This window comes from Carettochelys insculpta, chromosome 2, assembly GCF_033958435.1.
Source record: "Carettochelys insculpta isolate YL-2023 chromosome 2, ASM3395843v1, whole genome shotgun sequence".
Lineage (NCBI taxonomy): Eukaryota > Metazoa > Chordata > Testudines > Carettochelyidae > Carettochelys > Carettochelys insculpta.
The window spans coordinates 119,883,645-119,910,433 of NC_134138.1; the positions used below are offsets into that span (position 1 = coordinate 119,883,645).

At 41.4% G+C, this 26,789-nt stretch overlaps 1 protein-coding gene across 18 annotated transcripts in view; it reads right to left on the minus strand.

Moving 5' to 3' along the window:
• Positions 1–1,914: 1,914 nt before the first annotated feature.
• RNF182 (ring finger protein 182) overlaps positions 1,915–26,789 on the minus strand; it is a 137,861-nt gene continuing 112,986 nt past the window's right edge. For all 18 annotated transcript variants that reach the window (XM_074987627.1, XM_074987633.1, XM_074987629.1 and 15 more), the window contains one exon: positions 1,915–5,350. In XM_074987627.1, coding sequence (XP_074843728.1) covers positions 4,377–5,117 — 741 coding nt within the window. In that variant the 5' untranslated portion in view covers positions 5,118–5,350 and the 3' untranslated portion in view covers positions 1,915–4,376. The remainder of the gene's footprint in view (positions 5,351–26,789) is intronic.

The following is a 26,789-nucleotide window of genomic DNA, read 5'->3' on the forward strand; positions in this document are numbered from 1 at the left end:
CCAAATAGAACGATTAAACCTTCACCTCCCAATGTCTATAATAGAAATCAAGAAATGGTATAAGAACAGAACTGACACATAGCTTCTAACTGATTTAGATCTTACCGTAGTAGTGTAGGAAGGGGTTTGTGTTGTGAGCACCCTCCCACCTCCCCATGCACAAATATCACTCAGAGAAACTAGAGAACGACTTACCTGCTTTGAATGCCTTTGGGCAGTTGGCAAAGGTTCTTTTTCACCTGAAGAATGTGACTATTCAGTGTCTTTGGAACCACTCTAAGCAATGGCTTGGTGCCCTAAAAGCAAGTCAGACAGAGACCCCTTCCTAAGAGACCATTGGCTTTCCTTTCTCATGTCCCTTCTCAGATAATCTTCTTTGCTTAGACCTCCTGCTAAGAGTTGCGCATCATCCTGTGGCTGTCTGTATGACGCTTGTCTGCTATGTTTTAGATGGTTTTGGACTCATTTGTGCCTTTGGATTATGGTAATCTCTTAGCACAAGGACTCCACTCTTCGGTGGAGACACTGTGAAATCTTCATTGAATTCAATGTCAAAACTCTCATTGTCCTCAACAGGCTCAAGATTTTACCCCTCATCTCTCTTTTACAGTAATCGTATAAATAATTGCTCTTACGTCAAATAAATCAGTTTTCATTTGGTCAGTCCTCTGAAAAGGTCTCTATCACGCAACTGAGGCCATGAGTGTATGCCTTTAAGTGATTAAAAACCGATGTGAAATCAGCCAGAGCCTCAATGTTTCTTTTTCTTCTATGATCAACTGCTTTATCATGGAGGAAATAAAAATACAATATAGTAGTGACAAGGTCTAATCCTTTACTGACTTGAGCTTTCACATAGTTATTTACACCAGTGGAAAGTGGGTGTAAAGAACTATCAAATTAGATTACTCTACACATCTTCTGCTAGCGTTTTATAATCTCTTTGCGTAGGCACAAAAACTATATAAGATGCAAATCAGCAGAGAATAAAGTCCATGATATTTGGGTGGTGTTAAAAGAGCAATATGGTAAACTGGGTTGTTGGATGTGCTTTGACAATAAAGTATATTTAATAACAGAACTGTACAGACAAGCACACAAACAAGTAGATAAACAAAAAGGACCATGTTAACTTCAGCTCCAGCAGAAATGATAATTTATGGGGAGCTGAACATTGGTGAAGTGAGATAAAATTGTGGGTAAGAAAGGAGAGCTTGATTCGGTTCTCATTTACATAGATTTCATACCAGCGTAACACCATTGAGTTCAATAAGTTTACTTTTGATTTACTCTAGTGTAAATGAGCTCAGCATCACAGAAAATAAGTCTATAATGTTTTCAGTGTTTATAGTTCTCAGGCATGAAGATAATATTTTAAACAACGGAGAAGGAAAGTAAGTTAACAGATGGTATTGTTCAGTGCTTTTTCTGTAAAAATATATATATTAAAAAAAAGGAGGAACTGGTATAGCACCTTGTCCCCCCCGTCTTCTCACCCCTCCTGTGCCTGAGGTGTGTGGGCTTGGGCTTCCAGAGGAGGGGTGGGGGCTCCGACTCCTGGGCCCACTCTGAAAAAAAAAGGTGACGATACATCATACCGGTGTGTACTTTCACAAAAAAAACCAAAAAAAACCAATGGCATTGTTCTTTTAACTTTGATCACAGAGCAAGTAACTTCTCTAATCTTCTTCATAAATAACTTAGCATTAGAACTTCCTGACAATTCTGATCTGGTACACCATAAGCCTTGTGAAACCTCAGGTACAACGTGTTCCACTGGGCTGGCAGGACGACTTCTTTAATTAATTTCTGCATGTTGACACTTTTTGAGTGACCCAATATTAAAAAGTGATCTCAAGTGTAACAGTGTACCTTAAACTGGATGTCAGAGAAATCAAACTTGTAGATTCTTCAGAAATACAATTTAATGGCCAGATCATACTCTTTGGCACAATTTATAGTATTACAGTCGGTGTACTTTTTGCTACTTGTAGAGCAGGAGGCAAAAGGTGTTGTTATCATCCATTTGATATTAGGTTATGTTTTAAACCTAAATAATAAAATATGGTGCTGGAATGAAGATATAATTCAAGGAAAACATTTAAAAATAAAAGAGGGAAAGACACAAGATAGCACTGCACAACCATTGTACAGTTGTAATACATACATGGCACACATTTGCAGAAATTTCATCCTGTGTCAGCCACCTATTTATTAGATATATTACATTCAGACAAATTGAACAGAAAATCCTACAAATATGTTAATCCCTGACATAGACACACATTTTCCAAACAGTACGTATACTCTAAAAAACATATTTTGGGGGGAATCCGGGGTTGCACGTTTCTTACATTTGCCTCTGTTTGGATACTGACATTTATGGATTAGTTATACCATATGAATTATCCATGCTGGAGATGCCAGCTCATGTGACTACATGGGCTTTACCACAAGTATTAAAAATGGTAACTTAGTAATAACCTTTTTAAGAAATATGAAAATAGTTTAATGTGAATTATTAGCAATAGATTATTGAAAAGACTAAAACATTTCCTTTAACCACTGAGTACGCAGCTCGGTAATCTCATATACTTGAAAACTATACTCTGCTACATCTTATCTTCTCATACATAGGTATAATTATACACTTCCTTAGTATGAGCTAAAGTGGTAAACTTTGTCACCTTTTTTTCTGTCTTTAATAAGAATGAAACTGTAGAAGTGATTTGCAACTTCTCCACAAACCGGGCTAATCTGACTTCAAATCACCTATGGTGGCAACAAATCCACTTTATGCTTTTCTTTGTCCTATTTCCATCTTGCATTACCCGTATTTGCTTTAAGACCCTTATTAGGCAGTGCGTTCGGGCTTTGCATTACTCACCCTTCCCATTTATTTTGCACTAACTTCACTTGAAGTCCCAAAACTGTGCTTGTACTGATACATATCCTCTTCATTTTTTGGCTCTGCTGTACGTAGAAGAACAGAGCCTTAGTTATGTTCTCAACTACCATTATTCATACACTTGAATGTTAACCACTCCTTTTTTATTTTTGTGATCTTCCACAAGCAGAAAAAAAACTGACTTAAAACCAAACCAATGTTACATGGCCTGATTCGGTTTGAAGTTATGCTGGTAAATTATTAATAACTACTAAAGTCAATGGACTTCCACCCATAGGAGGAGCCTGAGACTTTGAGTTGCGGATTCTCATCAACTGTATGTGAAGTCAATGAAAGCTCAACATCTTGCAGGATTGAGTTCTAAATGAAATCATTTATCAGGCCCACAGTATTTTCTGACAGTATTCACATTGTGGATTTGGGAACCAGAAAGCAGGTACACGTATAACTCATTTTTTCTTGTATTTGCACTATTTATAAATTAGAGGGGCTGTCTTGCAGCTAAAGGAACGAAGGGAGGTTCTCTTGGGGATCTACTGAAAGATAAGACTCCATAAGTCAGGGGGGTCAGGTGTCTTATGGGATTATCCATGGGTTTAATGTATTTTATATACATGGTGGGTGGTGGCACATGGTGGGGGAAGGTTTAATGGAAGAGAGTCAGAGCAATTCACAGGACAACTTTGAATCGGTCCAATGGGGTTGCACATCTCAGTAAGGAGTACGCATGAAAATATGCTGCTCCTAAGAGAGTGAGCACGAGTGGTTGTGTCTTGGGCTGGAGTTTCCAGGGGAGTGGCAAGCATAAGGTTATGTGCATGCATGGTAGATGTATGGGGTGGGGGACATACAGAAGAAATTTTTTACTAAAACAAGAAGACTCTCCTTACCCTAGAGTGCCACTGTCTTTTAAGTAGAAAAAGAGAACAACTTATTTCCCGCAAAGATTTCTGCTTCAGCAGATGCTGGTGGAACCTGCGGGATCTTGTCTTGTTCTTGTGATAAACAACGAAAAGACAATTCACAATCAGACATAACACATATGACAGAACAGAACATAACTTGGGCTTTGCCTGGAAGTATGCCTAATGTTTCAGTGTCTTCCAAAAGCCTGATCCCGCTGCTGCTCTGACTCATGTGACTAATCCAGCTGAAGACAAGTGCTACTTCTCTGAATAAGGGCAGCAGGGCAGGCAATTTTGCTTTTCACCCGCCTATAGCTTAACCTTTAAAAATTGACATGTAAATTTATTTCTACTGGTTACTATAATGAAGAAGTAGAACAAAGCATAATGAATCTCAAAGCAAAATTTAAAAACTAAATAAGTGGACGATAAAACTATGGCCACTGCTTCTGTTTAGTGTGGTGAATAATAATAATAATAATAATAATAAATAAAAATATAATAGAAAGGATAAATTATGCTACAGACATGGCAATGTCTTATTTCTTATTTCACTGTATTTGTTATGAAGAAGACATGCAGTCCAGAAACTCATGGCATACACACTGGCAAAAGCCATAAACCATGAGAATAACAAGGCTCGAAGGAACAAGGCTGACAAAGACGACCCCAAGGGTGACTTTCTTAGATACCAGTAAGTAGATCCCTAAAGGCAAGGAACTAAAGTATAGCAAACCTAGCAACCAAACAAGCACTCGAATAGAGGTCTGGAAGAGCAAGGATGTACAGTTCCATACCGTCCAGTTGTGGGATACAGTTGCAACAGAGTCAAAACTTGTGGGTCTGTAGAATTCCACCACCGGGGTGGAGTTCAGAATCTGGGGGCTCTCTCTCTGCACTTCCATGATGGTTATCACCAGGCAATTGGAGGAAGCATGAGAAGGGCTAACAAGAGACGCCAACCTTTTGGGAGTTAGCAGCAGTTCTGTAGGGTTATCTGGGAGGCACTTCTTCCCCTTTCCCCCACAAGCCAAATTCAGAAGGATGTTGTTGTCATCAGGAAGACTGTTAACCTCATCGTCAGGCAGGCATGTCTCAAACCTACAGAATGGGCACACTATGACTCCCTGAGGAGAGTCCCCAAAATCTATGATCTTGCAAAGGCATTTGGCACATACTCTGTGACAACACTCCAGCACTTTTGGTTTTCTCTGTTTCAGGTTATAGCGGTTGTAACAAATCTTGCACTCAAGCTCATCTGAGCCCTGGGGCTCTGCAGTATCCTCTGGTAGTTGACTGGTCATTTCTTCTAATGGTTTGTAGACTTGTGATGATGGGAATTAAAAGCAGATGTTTCAGTAAGTATACAGTTAAGGCTCCTCTCAGATTATCACATCATCCATATCAATCAGGAAACAAGAGTGGAAGATGTCACAAGTACCAGCGATCTTCATTCATCTTCAGTTTCTGTCAATGACTGTACTTCATGTCCTTCACTCTGTGCTATGTATCCATGCAAAGAGACAATTTGGAGTTTCTGTATAGGAAAAAGAGAGTCTAGCATTGTTAGCACTGAATTGACAAAAAGTATTTTACAGCTTCATCTACCCAATAACATTATAAAGTTCTCTAAAACAATGCTTAGACTAGATCTTCTGTCAGACAGGGCATATATATAGCAACCTTGTCGATTATATAATTCTATACACTCCAGACATTTATGTATCCTTAGTCTCACATGTAGGACCATTATCTTTCTAAAGCCATTGGATCCTAGTTTTATAAGATTTGCTCACAGATCTATAGGGCCCTACAAAATTCATGGCCATGAAAAGGTATCACAGACCATGAACTCTGGTTTCTCCCTGTGAAATCTGGTCCTGTGGGTGCTTTTACTCTATAGGTCAGTGGTTTGAGCATTGGCCTGCTAAATGCAAGGTTGTGAGCCCAATTCTTGAAAGGGCTATTTAGGGATCTGGGGCTGTGTCTACACTAGCTCCCAACTTCGAAAGGAGCATGGTAAGTGGTGTGTTGGGAGATTACTAATGAAGTGCTGGGGTGTGTATGTAGCACTTCATTAAGCTAATTCTCCCCCCCGCAGCAGCTTCGAAGCAGCGAACTTTGAAGTGCTGGCTTGCATGTAACCACGGCTAACCCACCGGTACTTCCAAGTGCTCGGACTACTTCAAAATCGCTTTACTCCTCAAAATTTTGAGTAGCCCAGGCACTTCGAAATACTGTGGGTTAACTGCGGCTATATGCAAGCCGGCACTTCAAAGTTTGCCCTTCGAAGTTGCCACAGCAGAGAATTAGCTTAATGAAGTGCTGCATATGCACTGCAGCACTTCATTAGTAATCTCCTGACACTCCACTTACCATGCCCCCTTCGAAGTTGGGAGCTAGTGTAGACACAGCCTGGGGCAAATAGATTTGAGAAAAAAAAATGGGGATAGTGTTTGGTCCTGCCTGGAGGGCAGGGTACTGGACTCAATGACCTCTTGAGGTCCCTTCTAGTTCTATGAGATGTGTGTGTATTTATGCCATACAGATTCATGTGAAAGACAAGCATTTCTCAGATTGGTGGTTTTGACCCACAAAAGGAGCTGCAGGGTGGCCTCATTATTATTTGAGGGCAAAGTGGCATTGCCACCCTTATTTCTGTGCTACTGCAGGAGGCGATGTTGCCTTCAGAACTGGATGAAAGGAGAATGGCAGCTGTTGACCAGTTGTCCAGCTCTGACGGCAGTGCCCCGTCAGCAGCAGTGCAGAAGTAAGGGCAGAAGTACCATACCATTCCATCCTTCCTTTTGCGCTGGTGTTGATGGCAGCTCTCCCTTCACAGATGAGCTCCTGGCCAACAGCTGCTGCTCTCCACATGTCCAATTCTGAAGCAGCAAAAAGGTAAGAGTAGCAGCATTGCAACACCCCACACAATAGCCTTGTGGACATGCCCACCACCCCGCAACAACTCCTTTTTGGACCATGATGCCGACACGACACCAACATAAAACATGAGATTTAAATAGCTGAACTAATGAAATTTACGGTTTTTAAAATTCTATGACCATGAAATCTGACAAAGATGGATGAGGAATTTGGTAGAGCACTAATTATCTAGGATGCTTTTATTTCTCTCTCCCTTTACAGAGCTGTCAGATCACCTCTTTTTCATTATGCCTCAAAGCCAAACACACAGGACAATGAGGCGTGGGTTTTTACTATCCAGTCAGTCCCACATAAAACTATATGTTGAGCCCAACCAATACATCTCACAAGTGCCCTGTCCTTTTTTCCTGGAGCTTCGGACTTTCTGTGCTGCAATGGCTGGTTCTAGACCCCTAACTAGGGAGAGTGTTGTAAGAAGCTTGCACTGCAGCACCTGCCATACTGGGTGGAGTTTCTGCTATCAGAACCTGCAGCTTGAGTTGGGCTAGCCTAAAGGAGTAAGTACTTGTATATAACAGATTTTGGGTGTATTATGGCTTCCAAGCATGTTACAGATATTAAAAACAAAACATCAACCGATGCGGCTTATGCTGGATAATAAAACTTGTCAACCTCTAGAAAACTGTGCAATGTGCCAGAAGACAAAAAAACTTTCCATAATATTACTCCAAATTCATTCATGTCCTTGGCCCCCAACAGCTATGCTTCAGAATGTGTTTTGAGGACCATTAAATGCATGCTGTGGCAGAGTACCAGCAGCAGCTTGCTCACAGCAGCTACTTACCATTGGGAACACCTGGTCCCAGTACTCAGCGCCAGCTGAGCAGTAGTTGGCAAATGACAGCGAGAAGTGGGAAGTGAACAAAATGGCTTTGTATCAATTTTACGGCTCCTCGCTTCCGGGCTGGACAGTGGTCATTTTGTCCCTTCGTGCAACTTAGAGACTCCAGAAACTGCGTCCAGCTGCTTATGGCTCCCAGCTGAGGCTCTGGGGAATGGGCAGGCTTGTACTTGGGTGGTCAGCCTGGGCCGCTGCCTGAGCCACAGTACCAGCACCGCTGTTTCTTGCACACGAGCTCAAGCAGAGCAAGTGCATGTCTGGCTACTCCGGCTGGGAGACACGTTTCCAACCACGGTGTGGCAATATCCAGACCCAAGGGGCTGTTCTGGCAGGTGAGAATTGCCAGAGCACAAAATGCTCTGGCGATGCTCCTTTTTCCCTAGCCGTACTCCCATACTGAGTGGGTGGAAGGGAAAAATATGGTGGAAAAGAGCCATTACCCCATGAATCCTTGGTCATGTTGACTTTACAACCCTTTTGAATTACTTGGGCAGCACAGATGATGAGTATTAGTGGGATCAAGGGACCTGGCTCCGAACTCCAGTCCCAAGGAGTTTATATTGTATTGCTTTTGCCTTTTCTATCATCAGCAGATTTCTTTCCCTTGTTACTTACGCTGTTTTGCAGCACTTGGCAAATCACCTTTCTTCATCCAAAACTAATTGCAGTCATGAGTTCCTTCTGACTTTGTTATCCAAGTTACAGAATGCTGTACCTACTGACTCTACAGAGAAGTCATTTTAGCTTTAATAAAACAGAGGCTTTCCAGTAGGATAGTAGATAATACACATGGCTGCACCAACACTCTTCATAACTTCTTCAATAAAATCTATTCTGTTTTTCTTGTTATTGAACTCCTTCTGTTTAGCCTATTCAAAACTTAGCTCTCTACATTCACTTGCTATCAGACCTGCTGATGTAGGGTGTGTGGCGGGGACAGTTGCCCTGGGGTAGCAGTGGCGGTGACTGGAGTTCCTGGCTTCTTTGATATGCCACAATTGCGCTGTGCTGCCTCTCTGTGCACAGCCCTGTACCTTGCCCTCCAGCCCACGGTGGCTTTCAGCCCTGCTGCTTGCTATCTGTCCCTATTAATGTTTCCACTATCTTCACCATAGCCTAAGTCCCTGTAGTTGTCCATCTATCGTCATATCTGTCTTCAAACTTTAATTTCTTGACCATTAGTTTTGACAAGATCCTGATTTTTTGCCTCTCAGGAAATGTATGTGTTCATCTTTCACTGAGAAGAAAATTCTCTCTTTTTAGCTTCTTCTGTCAATTAATTACTCCTGTCTTCCATTCATGGATCTCTTTGTCCCTTAATGGACTTGTATTTTGTATCATTTGTCTGCACTTGGCGTGCAGTTTGGATTCTGTTCTCTCCTTTTAGGTTTTTAAAACTGATTTTCAAAATGTTTGCACAAGACATAACACTTTGAATGGTACAGCAATGGAAAATAATGACAACAGTACAGTACAAACAAATGTAATATACACCTGTAACATACAGACTGCTTCACTGATTGTCTTAACTTATTTTTCAATCATCTTACTTTATTCTCTAACCATCCCAAATATCCTCCATGTCCACATCTTATCAATAAGCTAGTTATTATTTGTATTGTGTTAGCAACTGGATAGGCACTTAAACACATAATACGAACAGCTTGTCCCTGTGGCACAGATCTTATAATCTACCACTATAAAGAGAAACAGGTGGTATATTTTAGATGTCACATGACCTATTGTTTACCCCTGATTACTTTTTGCAGTTCTTTATTCATTCACACTAGGTTTTTTTTTATTTTACTTTTAATATCATCTCTAGATGACCTTTAGTCATACATAAATGTCATGAGACATTAATCCACCAGGAATTTGGGAAACACACAGAATGAGTATAGAAAGGTGAAACACTAGCCTTCTGCGATCAGGTCCCACAGAGAAGGCTTAAAACCTCAACAAAATCCTGGGCCTCAGATTTATAAATGCAGAGTGTTATCCAGTTTTTTTGTGCTGGGTGTGAAATAGGGTAGTGAATTCATAAATTCACAATTAGAGTTGGTCAGAAATTCTGCCAAAACTGTTTTTAACAGAAAATTTGGATTTGAGATATTTTTTTCCCCACAAAAAGCTGCTTTCCATGGAAAATTTCAACTTTTTGTTGATAACGCCCAAACCTAAAATTTTTAGATTTGAATCAGAAATATTGGGGTTTTCAATGAAAACTAAAAAATTTCAGCAGAAAAGAAATCCCTTTCCCAAATAACCCTTCTCATAACTTTATCATATTTGCTTGAATATCATAAATATGTATGGTAACCTAAAAAATTCTGTGTAATAAAAAGGCATTTGTTCAATTCTATTCCCTTTATTTGGCCAGATTCAAGCACTACTATAAGAAATTAAGTTCCATGGAACCTCATCATCCAACCTCATCATCAGAAGCAAGCTCCCCACAGACTAGGACACACCAACTTAAAGAGGCACCACAGCCTGCCGGAACAACAAACAAAAACCCTGTAGACATATCTCCACTGCTACAGCACACACCTTTCAAGATTTGTGGGTCCACAACTGCCTATCACAAAAAACGGTGTACCTCATCCAGTGCACAAATACCCCAACAACAACTACGTGGGTGAAACCAGTCAACCAATATGCTCGTGAATGAATCCACACAGCAAAATGATAAAAGGACAAAGACACTGTATCACCTGTGGGTGAACACTGTTCACAAAACAATCACTCTGTATCTGACCTCTTTGTTTTCCTTCTCAACAGAAACCTGCATAAGACATTCAAAAGATGGCTCTTGGGGCTTAAATGTATAACTTTGGAAGACACTAAGTCTATTCTACACTAGAGTAATCTGTTGACAGAAATTTCTGTTGACAGACATCTTCCAACAGAAATTCTGTTGACAGAGCGTGGCCAGACAGAAAACCGGATCAAAGGAGCAATCTGCTTTGTCAACAGAGAGTGACTGGATGACCTGGCCACTCTTTTGACAAAACGGTCAAACAGAAGCACAGCAGACAGGATTGCCTGGTGTCCCGGAAGCCCTGTCTGTTGACAGAGGTCCCCTCCCAGAGCATCCACACAGCTTTCTGTCAACATTGCCGCATTCTGTTGCTTTACCATCGACGGAACACCTTGGGAATGTGGACACTCCTCAGGTTTGGTCAACAAAACACCAGTTCGTTCGTTTCTTTTGTGGGCAAAACTCTCTAGGGTGCACAGAGCCAAAAAGAAAAAAAAACAAATCATGGTCTTAAACAGAGATACTAGATATATGGTTTGTTTCAACAATTCGTAACACGCTCAGCCCCCCTTTTGTCCTCAGGCCACCTCATCTTGATTGGTCCCTTCGCATATGTGCTAATCACTTATGCTAAGCTATCAGTTTGACCTTGTATATAGCTGTGATGCTGGCACAACCTTTGCCAGAAGAGCTCTGTGTAGCTCAGAAATTTCTCTCTCCCACTGACAGAAGGTGGTCCAATAACAAGTATTACCTCACCCACCTTTTTTTCTCTAATATCCTGGGACCCACACTGCTACACCACTGCATTCAAAAAAAGACAAAGATGGAGAGGCAGCTGGAGGATAGGTAGGTGCAACAGCAGGATTCCTGTGTTTTTAGGAATAGTTCACACACAAGCAGAGGTGAGGAGAGGTCAGAAATCAGTTTTACAAGAAGTTCCATCTGTACCTCAGTTCAGGCTTGGTAACAGGGCCGTGTGTGAAGGAAGCTTGCCCTGCTGCTGCTGTGTACATAAACACAAGTTTCCATTCTTTAGGGCTCTCCAGCCAGTCCTTTTCAGTAGCATTAAATTCACATGCATTTGTTTGTGTGCAGAAGCTTATGGGTGTAGGCACATTAAATGCAAATATTCACTTTAGCGCAGTCATTAATTGGAAGCTGTTCAAATCTTGATAATTATGAAAAAAGTACAATGTGAGAGGGTAACTGGCCCAGGCGCAGGAGAAATAGACACTAGCTGTGTGGCGGGGGAGGAGAGGCCATTTAAAGGAATTTACTCCCCTTACTCGAACTTATTTGTAGAGGATGACAGACTGCCAGTGTTAATTGGAAAGCTTCTCTGCTGCTGCACCCATTTGCTTGGAGGGAGGTTTTGCGGCTGGCTTGTAAAGAAGGCATGATGGTGCGCCTGAAGGAGAAACTGGGTGATGCCAGGTGCTTAAACTAACTGGAAGAATGGCTTTTTGCATCTCCAAGCTGTTATGCAGCAGAGTGAGAGGTGGCCAAGTTGCTAGTGTCCTGATGTTTCCCTGTGGTAATCACTAAAGAAACCTGTGGTGCTTGGGGATAGGCCACTAGTTCTGCTGCACTCCACTGCAGATGGAACAAATCATTTGTTTGAGCTTCAAAGTGTGTGCAGAACCCCTTTCATATTCCTGCTGGGGCTGCAGCTCCTCAGCAAGTGCTGATAAGATTAAGGATCTATTGCTACTTGAGAAGAGGCCCAGCCTGGCCCAAAGTGCTTCCTTCAAGAGCTTCTCTCTTTCAACTGGAAGTCAAACTGGAGGGAGCAGGTGGAAAATGTACAGGGCAAATAATAATAAACTTAATTCCTTGGCAAAAGAATACCTTACAAAAGCCCACCTTCTCCCTTCCATGGTGCCAAGGCAAAGTGTTTCAGCAAATATGTCAGCAGAAGCAGCTTTCAGTTTAAAAGAAAAAAAAAAGAAATGGAAATGGCATCATCTCACTGGGTTAGATGGAAATATCTTGATGTCATATCTACGGTCCAAAGCAGTGCATCCATATTAGAGGAATCCTATTTTCAAGAAATATTTAGCCTTCCCTAGCGAGGTCATACTTTGTCTTTAAAGATCTGTAGCTGATTTAACTACATACCAGCCACACCAATATTATAAATCAACCAAATCTTCCAACCAAAGCTCTTTACAAATAACAATCCAGCCCAAAAATTACAGAGATGAAACAGCTAGAGGCCCAGTGCCCTTCAAAGGAAAACTTTAAAGATATCAAAATACTTTCCTTCAGCGATCTCATAGAAGCTCTTCGGTCATGTCTAGCTTGCCCAACAAACTGCATGCAACCTCTTCTTCAGTACTGATTGAAAAACCATATCTCCGGTAGAACAATGCATTCAACCAGTTCCAACTATACACTGTCTCAGCAGCAAGTGCTCATAGCACTGGATTTTTCCAGCTTGCGCTATGCAGTTTGCTAAAATAAAAAAGAAACTGCTTTACTAATCCTCACATTTGTATATGCTACACTCAAAGCTCTGGCAGCTGTGGTGTGTTCAACCTGTTTCATGCCACATTTTTGCTAACATTGGACAGTTTTTAACAACGAGCATTTGGCTGCCAGCTCTAATCAATGTGTCATTTTGAATTAGTTACAGGATGTGACATATCGATCTGTTCTTGGTTCACAGTCAGCTGTGTAACCACACTGAAAAGTGCCTCCGTGCATTCTTTGCATGATAAAATGATGCTTACCAGGCAAGGGAGGGAAGCGTGTTTTTTTTTTAATAAGACTTTCAAGAAAACACAAGAAATATTGTGCATGGAAGAGAAAATTTGCAAAATGTGCAGGTTAAAGGTTTAATTATTTTACTACTTATTTTATAAGTATTTAATAACACATTCAATAATTCTGAGTCAGGGACTGTCTTTTTACCACGTCAGCAGAGCACTTAGCACAGTGAGGAAATACTCCCTGATTCGGGCCTTTAAGTACTGCTGTGTTACAAATAAAAATACTAGAATACAGATTATAGAAAACTGACATTCAGGTAACATGCGCACAAAGTAAGTAAACAATATATACATTTGTGTTATTGCTACAAAGAGTATAAATGCATGTGTTGAACTGTCACAAACCATGTGTGATTCTTTCTTGTTGTACCAATAATACAAGTGAGATTTTTAGGATCTTCTTCTCCTTACTAATGCACACATAGCAAAGTATATTTATTTATGGAAATGAGCGAGTGAGTATCTTGGCCTTTCAAATTTTGTACTATGCAGCAACAAAAGCTTCAGGGTATTGTGCAGTTGAAGGGATAACTATAAAATGAATGGGTAACACCATTGTTTTCTAATTCAGTTTGTAAAGGTTTCCTGGTACAAGCAGGGCAAGCATTACTTACCTTGTTTTGTATCTAATACAGAGCGATTTTGCCTATTACTGCACATTGGTTTGGCAGGTATTTTCAATCTCATTTTTGCCCAAACATGCACGGAGCTCATCAGGCTACATTACATGCAACCTGACGTAATTTGCATTACTTCTTAATTATTCTAATAATAAAACTATGTGCTGGACATCAGGAGAAAGGGACAGGAATATCTAAGGATGTTTATTGGAAACACAATACCCTGCATAACTTCTCTTTAGCTCCACACACAGACGCTTAGGTAGTGCAGACACAAATTTTGAACTGACCATGACAAACTGCTCCATAAGGCACATCAGAAACCAGCTTTTCCAGGGAATGATTTTATTTCTAATATATGACCATTAACTCATTTACACAGCAGTATGATAGTGGAATATTTTTATGCAAAATTAATTTGCATTTTATATTGTGGTTAGAATAGTCCCCTCAAAAGACAAATGGCCCCAGATCCCTCAGAGAGTGAATATTGACTTTAGTGGATTAATGTTAATGTACACAATTTAAGGATCTGACTCCAAATTTGTATTTGAAATGGTAATAAAATTAATTTAGTAAAAAAGAATATAACAATTATTTTCTTTTTAAAAAAGACATTTAAGTAATTAATTTACTGTTTACTTGGGCTTCTATTTTTTTCTGCATTGGACAAACTGTTTGGTTTTTTTTTTCAGCAACACTTTTTCACTGCAGATGGCTTTCCTTTTATGGCTCTGAAATCAAGAGAAGTGGTATATTATACTATGAATACATACTGCAAATTGAAATCATATCCTTAAATATGCAGCCATTATGCTATACAAAGATATGAAACGATTACTTTACAGAGCAAGCGCAGCAAAGCTTTACCACTTTTCCCCTGGCTTTTTTTTTTGCGGGGGGGGTGGTATTGACTTGCTGAGTTAGGTAGGTAACCTGGGGCTCTGTTTTCCTTCTCCTTAGTTTTTCTTTGCCCTTCAGAAGCTTTGCGATTTATTGTAGTTTCTGTACGATATCAATTCTAGAGGATTAATTGAAAAGATCTATAATTATAAATAAATAAGCTTTCCCACATTTTATTATGTTCATGAATTATGCAATCTTCAGATATGTAAATTATATACCTTTATGCCTGGCATTAATAAAAAGCCAGCATGTCATTATATTGGGTTTCAGAATGTCTGCCAATTGAAGATGGTAACATTGTAGAAGTTTGCCAGTTAGTTTTCTTGGTACAGCACATTTGAATGTAACACATTAAAGTAAGTTAAGAAACATGGTCACAGTAGCTTTTTGGATTTAGTTTTAATTTTTCTGTTTTAGGATTTATTGTTGTGCTGGAAAGAGTTAATACATACAAAACTATACATCACTAAAATACTATATAATTGTTTCACTTAGGACATATTAGCTGCGTCTACACGTGCACGCTACTTCGAAGTAGCGGCACCAACTTCGAAATAGCGCCCGTCGCGTCTACACGCGTCGGGAGCTATTTCGAAGTTAACTTCGACGTTAGGCGGTGAGACGTCGAAGTCGCTAACCTCATGAGGAGATAGGAATAGCGCCCTACTTCGACGTTCAACGTCGAAGTAGGGACCGTGTAGACGATCCGCGTCCCGCAACGTCGAAATTGCTGGGTCCTCCATGGCGGCCATCAGCTGGGGGGTTGAGAGATGCTCTCTCTCCAGCCTCTGCGGGGCTCTATGGTCACCGTGGGCAGCAGCCCTTAGCCCAGGGCTTCTGGCTGCTTCTGCAGGAGCTGGGGATCTATGCTGCAGGCACAGGGTCTGCAACCAGTTGTCAGCTCTGTGGATCTTGTGTTGTATAGTGCAACTGTGTCTGGGAGGGGCCCTTTAAGGGAGCGGCTTGCTGTTGAGTCCGCCCTGTGACCCTGTCTGCAGCTGTGCCTGGCATCCCTATTTCGATGTGTGCTACTTTGACGTGTAGACGTTCCCTCGCTGCGCCTATTTCGATGTTGGGCTGAGCAACGTCGAAGTTGAACATCGACGTTGTTGGCCCTGGAGGACGTGTAGACGTTATTCATCGAAATAGACGTCTATTTCGATGTTGGCTGCACGTGTAGACGTAGCCATAATGTACTTTCTATAATCTGAGAGGGACCTTGAGTGTGGGACTAGCTGAGAACAAATCACAGTTCCTCAGGCATGATTTCTTCAGTCAGGTGAAATTAGCATCCGTAGCAAGGAAACATAAAAGGCCTAGATCAGTGGTGCCCAATAGTAATTCAAGGCTCACCACACCTGTGGTTGTCATCCTTCTGTATTTGGCAGAGGACCCCCCTCTCCCCCCGCTCTAAACAAATGCCTCTCTCTCCCCCAGAGACCGGTACCCCCAGCCCCTCCTGCTCTAATAATGCCCTTCCCCTCCCCCCACAGCCAGACACCCTCCATTCTACCAGTACCCTCCCCCTCCTCCAGAGACAGACACCCCCAGCCCTGGCCACCCCCTACGCAAACCAAAGGCCAGCACCTCACCGCTGCAGGAGCTCTGCAAGCCACACAGGGGCCTGAACCACAGCCTTCACTGCAGCCAAGGGGCCTGAGCCATGGCCCCCTTGTCCCAGCAAGTGGTGGAGCACATGTGCGGAGCAGGCAGACGGCACTCCATGAGCGCAGCTCCAAGAGCTACATAGAGCCCAGAATTGCCACACTGCTGTGTCCTGTTCAACACACGTGGCAAGTGGCAAACGTATGGGACACCCCAGGTGCAGATATTATAAATCCCACTTAAAAGTTCAAAATAGAGTTTGAAAAGAAATTAAGCCTTTCATTGGCCTTGTGCAGGTCTTTTGATCTGGAGCTATAAATAATTTCAGCATGGAGTGCAAGGGAAGTTGTAATTCTTCCTTTTACTACTGCTATTACAACATAGCTCCCCTAACACTGCAATGTTTTACTTGGTGTATCTTGCTAATTAGCCAGTGAACTTCTATATTTGGAAAAAAGACATGTGAAAGACCAACTGCACCATCCGAAAGCCCTGCAATTTCAGGAAGTTCAGACCTGGTTCTACATTTAAACTCTCTAGACGATGCCTGCCTCTCATATGTAAATTAGTGGTGGCGCAAATCAGAAAATTTGGATACTTGGTTGTTTATCTCTAGCTCTCTGAATTGCAGTTCAGTCTGTGCACATGACGTGAAATCCTGATGCCATTAAAGGTAATGAGAATTCTGCCACTGACTACAATTGAGCCAGGATGTCACCCAGGAGCCTTTTAATCTTCTTGTAAAACTTCCAGGACTCCCTGGTAGCCAGGCTGGAAAATTTATAAAAACAGCCTGTGTTCTGGGTGAAACTAGGAAGTCCAGAGCCACATGAAAATCAAAAACAAAAACAATGAACTATGGCTTTTCTGGTGACAAGTGTCCAGAGGGATAGCCGTGTGAGTTTGTAGCTGCAAAAACAATGAGAAGTCCTATGGCACCTTATAGATGAACAGATATTTTGGAGCATAAGCTTTCATGGGCAGAGAACCACTTGGTCAGATGAAAGCTTTGCTCAAAAATATCTGTTCGTCTATAAGGTGCCACAGGACTTCTCATTATTTTTATGGTTTTTCTGATTTCAGAAAGAGCTTCAATTCTAATTGTGCAAATTGGAAGCAAAGATCTGCGTAACAGTTTTCTCATAATCTTATTTTATTTGAGCGAATTGGCACAGCCACAATATAAAAAGAAAAGCAAAGGAATTATAGCTGATGTAGTGTTCATATTGAAGTTTATGTATATTTTTCTATGTAGGTTTTTGTGCTTTATTTGGAACTGATATTATTTTTCTTTGCCAAATGGAAAAGAAAACGTGAAGGCAACTGTATGTACCTTAATTATAGATTTCTTAGAATTCATTAAGTGGCAGAACAACCCACTTCACGTATGAACTTTCACACATGAAGGAGCTTCATCAGTCCTTAACCTCCCATCAATAAGCCCTTCTGGAGAAAATCTTATAATATAACAGGGGTTCTGGGCACAGCTGAGAAAAACCAATCAAGGTTATTTTGCTTAAAACCGGGCTTACGTTTACAGCTCGGGCTGCGATTTCCTTCTCACTAAGGCAAATCAAACCAGCCACAAAAGTACCTCTGCCAGCCCCACCGGCCAGCCAGAAGCTACACAAGCAAATCCACAGATTCTCCAGCTGCTTCAAAATGCCCAGAACAACAGTCCCTTTTGCTCAAGTGAGAGATTATTAAAACCTATTTCACCAAATCCATACAGATTCTTCTGGGCCCCACAGGATCCAGACACAGTCCGAGGTGAATATATACTTGGATCTTACCCAAAACAGCATGCTGTGCCAATCCTTTAGAATCCAAACTCTAAAAGCTTATTAAGAAAGAAAGACAGAAAGAAAGAAAGAACAGGGTGTGAGAGAAAAAATTGTTAAAGTGGTATACAGCATACATCAATTACAGCTATTGATGCAGGCCAGCGGTGTTATATCCTGATTTGTTGAATGTCTCTGAAATCACACCCCAAGTGGGGGTGGCATCTCAGGAGACACAGGCTTAGTTCACAGAGACTGGAGACAGGATTACTGGAACCCTCCTGTTCACTGCCAGGGCCTATCTTATAGTTTTCTATGAGGAGGGAAAATTCCTTTCTTCTCCTATAGGTCATGGGTTATTACCTGAGCAGGTGGACTGCTGTTGCATATTGCCATTGGTCACTGGTTTTGCCAGCATATCAGACATTCCTGAGATGTGTATTGGATGGGTAGGCATCTCTCCCTTTGTTTAGCCCATATCACCTGCCTGGGAATCTCAGTACTGAAATAGTTCTAATACAGCTATAGCCAATATCTACAACTTGACATACAAATATGGCACAGGCATAAAAGTAGCATAAACAGATTCAGGGCATTACCAGCTTTATTAGACACCTCACCTGGGCCACCTGGCACAAAGTTTGGTGCCAATTACATACAATGGTAACATAGATGGCTTTCATATTCACTTTAAAAATCCAGTAACGTCACAAATCTGAACCTAACTCAGTCCTGATCAAACTACTATGCAGCCTCAATAGCATCCAGAATTACTTGAAGAATGCATCATCAAACCCACTGGGTATATTAACACATGAGACTCAACTTCATTTTATTTGGCTATCCAAAAATAAGTGTGAGATCCATAGAGCTGCATGAACATCCTACCCCAGGATCTTTTATTTCCCCAGCTCACATGCAAATGGGATTACATTGATAGAACTGACAGGAAGGTTTGCTTTATCATCCTCATAAATAAACTAACCCTGCCCTCTAATAAAATCCATCATGAAATTCTGCTACTTGCTGATCCTGGGATAAAGCTAAACTGTGTGCCTCCATGGAGGCCTTCTTGTGTGATCACTGAAACACCAGATGTAAAAACAGTGAAGAAGAGCTGTTGGCTCATGACTGTGATAGCCATCGTGCAGATGTCTGTATTCATAGCCATCATGCAGAAGTTTGTATCAATATGGGAACGATCCCTTTGACGTGCTTTGTGCGCAAGGGAGGAAGAAACAAATACACCAACAATCCAGTATGTTTGCTTTACGCTTCACATTTTTTTTTGATGGTCACTGGATTTATCAGAGCATCAGCAAGTGTCATTTTCATCTGATTTTCAAAGGCATATTTCCTTTGCCTTGATAGTTTTCACAAGTAATGAAATGGAAACAGTCTGGCTTTATTTTACATAAAGGATGAGCTCATGGGAACGTGTGTCCTTCCTTGAACTAGGTGAATATTGCAGAAAAGTAACTCTGAACATTCATTTGAATGGTTTATTTGTTTGAGCCTTTCATGACTGAAAATAGAGGACAAGGTGTACCGTAGCTGTTCCTTCTCTAGCTACCAGTATTTCAGTTTTATATTCAAGAGTTCCAGATTGTTTCCACCAGTATTTGCCCATAGAGGGTCCTTCGCCTTTTTCTTTCTCTGCACGGAGGAAGTGCTATGGTCCTTCAGAAACACTTTTTCCTACACTCCCTTCTCCCAATATTTTCCCAGACCTTTCAGGTCACATGCTGCACAGTCTGGGATCCACACAAGAAAAGGGGGCAAGCTGGGGAAATAAAGGGCTTGGGATAGTATGCTCATGCAGCTCTATGGAACTAACATGGCAACATTAATAAAGGTCTAGGCTGCGTTCATATTTCTATAGTCTCCAATAGGGAGCGCGGAGGTGGCTAGGGCCAGAGAGAGTCCCTGTCAGTGCAGTTCCAGTGAAGCTGGGCTGGGAGCACTGTCTATTAGGAACAGGAGTCACTACATGGATACAGGACTTTCACACGGATAGGTATAACTCTTCCAAATCAACTCACTTTCCTGCAGCAGGACAATGGGGGATAATGTCTATGAAAGGTTTCTTTGAGAATTTTCTTATGATCAGTCCTCTCCAGTGGCTCTCCACCAGGCCCACAGGAAGAACAGCGAGGGGACATCTTGCTCCATGTTTGTAATGTACCTAGCACAAAGGGGTCCTGGTCCTTAACTTGGCCTTCTAGGTCTTACTGCAATTCCAGTAACAAACAGAAATACCACTGTAGCTAGCTAAGAATTGCACCTGCATGAACAGCTTTGTGATCACGTCTCAATCTGTATGCTAGCTTTTCTACTGGTAAAACTTCCGGAATTCACTCCCATCCTCCATTCACCTCTTGTAGGGACCTTTTCCAATTTCTATTGCTGTGCATTATAGAAATATAAATGTTTCAATGAATTTACTTGAGTGGAGTTCATTCCTCTTTATTTGTTTTATGTGAATGCTCTGCTATTGGCACGACGGATTACAGAAATGGCAAATTCAAGGTGAACATTGCAGAGTATTTTAAGAAAGGGGAACAACAACATTCATAACAGAAACCTGATTCTAAGAGTTAGGCTAATGCAGTCCTGGAACGGAAACATATCATATGCTCTATGTTTTCAGTCCAAATCACTTGAATTTCAGATACAAATAAACCACTTGGAAACAAGCTACAGAAGAAATAATATTTGCAGAAATTCTACGAATAATTTTGAGTAACAGATAAAAGAGACAAAACTGCAATCTGTTTGCAGAAATTTTGAACAGAAAAAGAAGTGAAACTGGTTGAATAAATTACTTGATACAAAAGATTTTCCCAGCTGCAATCTGTACTTTCCACAAGTATGCAAAATAATCTATTGTAATGGGACTTTTATGCTGTAATGCAACTGGGAACTAAATGCTGGTTCCTTTTAAACAATAGGAATGTAAGGGTTAGAAAAGCAGTTTTGGGACTTCTTTGTAAGGGCTACATATTAGCATGAAGCTGTCAAAGTTTATGAAGTGGTACATCACCAGTCCCAGTACTGCTGGAGTGTTACTATGGCTTGCTTAAATCTAATAAATGCCAGAACAGGACATCTCAGTCTTCAAGACGACTACAGTTGCATTACTTGCAATTAATGGCACTTAATAGTGAAATATGCCTGGTCTTGTCCCAGGAGCAGGTTGTCAATGAAAGTGAATATTGTATTGACAGCAACTGGAGGCAATCCTTTAACTTAAGCGGGAGAGTTATTGCTACTGGATACAATGATCTCTAATGCAAGTGAAGGGCAGAATCTTCACAGATTGAAACTGTATGGTAGTAATACATAGACCACACATGTTGGGCTAAGAAGCTATCATGCCATGCCAGAGCAGACACATGTGCAGTCCCACTGCAGTTTATTCCAACTGGAACCAACACTTTGGTGCTGCTGATGTTGTTTAGATTAGGACTGATGATGTGATAGTCCTCTTGGGGTGTTTCATTCCAGAGCCTACCGAGCACCGGTCAGACTATGGCTGCATCCTGCAATCCCCTATTCACCTAGATAGATCCTAGAGATCTGAGCAATTCCAATGCACTGTGGAGGCTGTTGCAGTTTACTATGGAAGAGGCAGGGCAACACTCACTAGATGGTGTGACCTCAGATTGTGTCCCCAGAATGCTCGTGGAGGGGAAGGGATTGGGTTCTTGAAAGCAGACTGTGCCGCTCTCCACTCTGCTGATTCCAATCGTAAATGGGAGAGCAGGTGTTTCAGAGTATCAGCTGACTCCAGTGGAAAGCGGGAAGGAAGGAGACCACTTTATTGTCTCACCTTTTGTCAGCCAATGAAACTCTACTCTTGGCTTCGGGAGACACCACCTCTGCCAGAGTAATTCCTAATGAAGTCATGACTAATATGGTGGTGGCAAGGCACCTCTGACTATATCTACAGCTCTGTGGATGTTCTCAAACATCCTCCTATGGCCTGGTTGCCAATACCACTCCTTGAAAACAGCTAATTACACTGTTCACTCTTACCCCTCAGGAAAAAAATGAGTCTTCCTTGGTGTTCTGATGGACAACCAGAGTACAAGAGGAAGTGAATTCCAGAGGCAAATGCCTACCATTGGAAATGCTCTGACACCAGCCTGCAAACATGTAAAGCTATTACCAAAGGTCCTGTTAACGAAAGTGCCACACACCCTCCCACCCCCACAGATAAAGCAAAATCCACACTTTTGTGGCTCTCCAAAGTGAATTGATACCTAGATTTCAGAAATCAGGTGCAATATATTTCCAATAAATTGCATTGAAATCACTGAGCAAGCAGGAAGCCACTATACTCTGTACCAGCTGTAGCTTCCAACAGGTCTTCAAAAGGTATCTCCAGAAGTGCATATTGCAACCAAAGAATATGAAGGTCAAAAATGCCTGAATAACTGTGGAGATGGTTGAAATACAGAGAAGTGGTTGAAATTATTTAGCCAATGCAGATGAAAGGGGGTACTTTTAACCATTGATACTTTATGAGAATGCGTTAAAAATTAGGGATCCAAAAGCAAACGCAAACTGTGAGGTTTTTTGACAGGGCATGCATACCCCTTTGATAACAGGTACAGATACAGCCCTCACCATACTTTAAAGATGTTTCCAACAGCTCATCAGCACTGTTTTAATTTGGTCTGACAGTGTTCCAATTAGTTTAGCCTTGTACGCACCCGTTTTGGCAGACAACCACTTCTTTGCATTTCAGGCTTCCCTGAAGTTTTAGCCTTTTGCTGCTCTTTGTGGGAAGCTTAGGAGGCCAGCTATGCTAGCTCTGTGTCATTCCAAAGCTCCCCTAGTGTAAGGATTATGTCGGGGATGCGCAGATGTGTGTGGTTGGGGACATGCTGTGCGCTAACAGTCTTTGAGAGCATAATGGCCTGTAGGGAACTTTTTTCTAATTGGAACAACTTGGAGCAGCCCTGAGGCTACACTTAGGCCGGTCCACACTTAAACCAAAGGCCGATATAGCTGTGGTGCTCAGAAGTATGAAAAATTGGCACCCTGGGCCCTGAGTGCTGTAGCTAGCACTACCTAAACCCTGATGTAGATGCAATTAGGTCAACAGAATGCTTCCATTGAGGTAGCTAAATGTGCTTATGGGGTGCTGCGCCTACCACGATAGAAAACCCACTGCTATCACTGTAGGTTGTGTCTGCATTCACACTATAGCATTACGCCAGCCCAGCTATGCTGCTATAGTCCTTGTGCCATAGGCAAGGCTTTGGTAATTTTGGGAGCAAATTCAGGCCTGAATATGCTCGGAGGATCAGGTGAGAGGAGTGGAAAGGTGGCAAGTGCTCCATTGCATCTGAAGATATATCCCTCAGAATACTGAACCTAAAAGGAGGTATTTTCCTCCCCCTCACCCACAAAAGGATTTGTGGCCACAGAGGTAGTCAATCCAGCAACACCTGGATGTGAGGGGACAGAGCACATCCTTGTCCACAAAGCAGACAGAAAGTGGTTTGAAGGGGGAATCACGTGGTGCAGTTTTGGGCAAAGATATCCTGGGTTCCCTAGACTACTCTCTAACCAGAATAGTTCCACTAGTGAACTCCGGAATAGATCTGAAAGCTTTTTTTGCTTTCACAGCCATGGCCCTTTTCTGCCATTTGCAGACTGTTATACCTGAAATGATAAACCAATTCCAAATATTTAAAGTGCGATTTACCATTTAAACTTATTTTAAAAAAAGTCACTGAGACATATCCCTGTCTCAGAAGTTTCTCTCTATGGCTTCCCCAGCAGTCTAAGTAGAAAGCTTAGATGCAAGGAACATAAAAAGTAATACAAAAGTTTAGACAGTAGGCCCATATAAGAGGTCTTACACTTGCTTAGTTATCTTTTCTACCAACTGTTGTTTGAGAGCCGATATATTATTTGTCACATATAATACACTGGGTTTTAGTTAAGTGCCTGGTTAATTGCATTCATGGGTAGATACTGAACAAATCAAGAAGAATATGAATCAGTACCTTCAAAAATTCTAGATTTCAGTCGAATATGGACATACATCTCCTGAGCAATGTATTATTTTCTTACCAAGAAGTCCCAGCAATGGCACCGTTCCTTATAGTGTGCCATGAAAGAAGTTTGCTGAGAAGAATGAAACAGATTAATGAAGGATAATCCTTGCCTTGTCCAAATTAAGAATGAGACGACAGTTTGACGGGGAAAGAACCATTAAGATTAAGATTACATTTAAAAGTATAATTAATATTTCTTTTAAAATAATTGAGCAAAACGACCTCTACTCTCACTGCTCTGAGCCCTTAGATGGAATACTCTGCCTATCACTCCACTCTGTAAGATATCATTTCCTAAAAGTGATGTGCCAATGATCTCCCAGCTAAGTGACTTGACCGAATGAATATTCCAGGATGATTTATCACTCTGTTAATGCTCTCTCGTTCAACGTGTTGAATGCTTACAATTTGCTATATTTATAAGGTAAAAATTACCTCTCTGCAGAGTGCCAGGGGTTACTGCACAGGGGTGCGGCAGTGTTTCATGCATTGTGAATCCGGGGTTTCACCATGTATCTGCAAACACTGTGCATGCAAGTTATAATGTATTGAAATATGTCCTTTTCCTGGGGTTTCATTTTACTGACAAAGGGAGCTCACGGTGAAACAAAATAAACCCAACCCAAACTCTCTCTCTCTCAACTTGACAGCTTACACTAAGGCCAATGCAGGGCTTCTCAGCAACCCCCTCCCAACACTACATTCCCTCTCTCAATACAGCCACTCCCAGCTTTCTGCTATTTGGGTGGATTTACGGGTTACTTGCCACAGAGAGAGATCTGCAAAAGTTATTCAACGTTTTCCAGCTGATCATCACTTGCTAACAAGTTGAAGTTTTCCTGTAGCCACTGCCAATGAGTTGCACTTCTATCTGGCCTGTTTAGCACCAGATCTGTAGGCAGTCTATGGTGTTACACGAGCCATGCAGAACTACAAAAGAATGCCCTTTGAAAGGTGATAGAATATAACTTAGACAGTAGAAGTCTTATCTTTCACTCTACAAGTTTCCAAACCCAGACTTGTCTCAAATTGACCTGGATGATTCAGAAAAAAAGCAAACACATAAAACTGTCATCTCCAGGGTCCATATATTTCCTCTCCCTTCATGTGGATTTATGAATTGTGCTGTTCAGCCACATCCTTCCCTTAGAAAGGCGAGGAAGTGACACTATGCAACTGTGTATGGCTTCATAACACAACAAACTGCACATCTTTGCCCAGGTATTTTTATAATTCTCTTCAACCCATGCGTCCAGCTGTGCAACACTATGTTCATCTTCAACAAACCCTCTAACCAAGATAACAAAGTCTGCACAAGGAAACATTCAGTAATATTAACTTCCATGAGTTTCTAACACACAGCCTAATTCGACAGGATATCTTGCATAAATGGGAGGAGGTTGGGACACAGGTGAGCCGGGGAATGAGGAAACTGGTGCAGCACTAGTAGATCTTAGGTTATGTAGATCTACCAGCCATTGCCCCCTCCAGAGAGGCATTCAGATGCCAGTGGCCACAGTTTCCATGCACTAACTAAACCAAAATACCTGTGCCCAAACAGCTCACTTTAATGAATGCCTATGAACTGGTTTCTCCAATAAGCTTATCTTTTTAAAAGGTTTCCAGGGTAAGGGGTAAACAAAACAGATTTTTCTGGAGAAAAGACTTGTTGCAAATGCAAATAGTGCTATCTTAATGCAAAACCTGTCCTACTGACACATATGCACCAAATAGAAACTTAGCTCATGCATGCAGATGTGCAGTGGCTCCTCCTGTAATCCTCACTTGGGCAAAAGTCCCACTGGATTGAGTAGGAAGTGGTCTGAGAAAGGTCCATGAGATCACCCCACCTGATAAAATTCCTTCTCCACTATGATACAGCTTGAATTTTTGGACTTCTTTAAGTCTGCTCAAATGGAAGGCTCACCCATGTAATGAAACATTCCTTTTCTAAAACAAGAAGTGATTATGTTTTAGCCAGAGGATATAATGTGACCAAACCTTTAGCACCCAATTATCCCTGCCAAACAGCACAAAATAAAAACAGTACTGATTACCACTTTTAGTGATGCAATTTATGGTATAACATATTTGAACATCATTCTTGGTCACTGAATAAAAGGGTGAAGTGGTCCAGAGAACTCAGATTACAAAAATGGAACTGGGGCATAATGTTATGGCAACAGAACTGCTAGATATTGCTAGCCAGACCCTGTCCTCAGGTAGACCAATGTAAATTCAGTGTCATTAAGTTGAAACCAATGCAACTTTGGTAAACATCATGCCTATTTTTATCTCTAAAAAAACAGAACTCCAATAGTACTGTCGAAGTAAATAAATGTTGCACCATTGTTGGAGTATCATATCAGTAGGTTTTCGTTGCCAGGCTCATAGATAGTTTGCCTTTAAACAAGGTCTGTTGCTTCATTCTGTTGCTTTCATTGTCTCATTATATATTTCTAAAGGCATGTTAACAAATCTTATTTTTAGGCAGCCATAACTTAGATAGTTTTATTTACATTCACTTGGAATGTGGTATAAGAATTCACGTCTATGCAAGTGTGTTTTTCCCAAGGGCCCTCTCTGCAGACCATATGGAAGCAAAACTCCACAGTTTCTTCCTGGGTGAGAGGGAATCAGTGCTTGCAAAGCTTGCAGGTTGAAACCC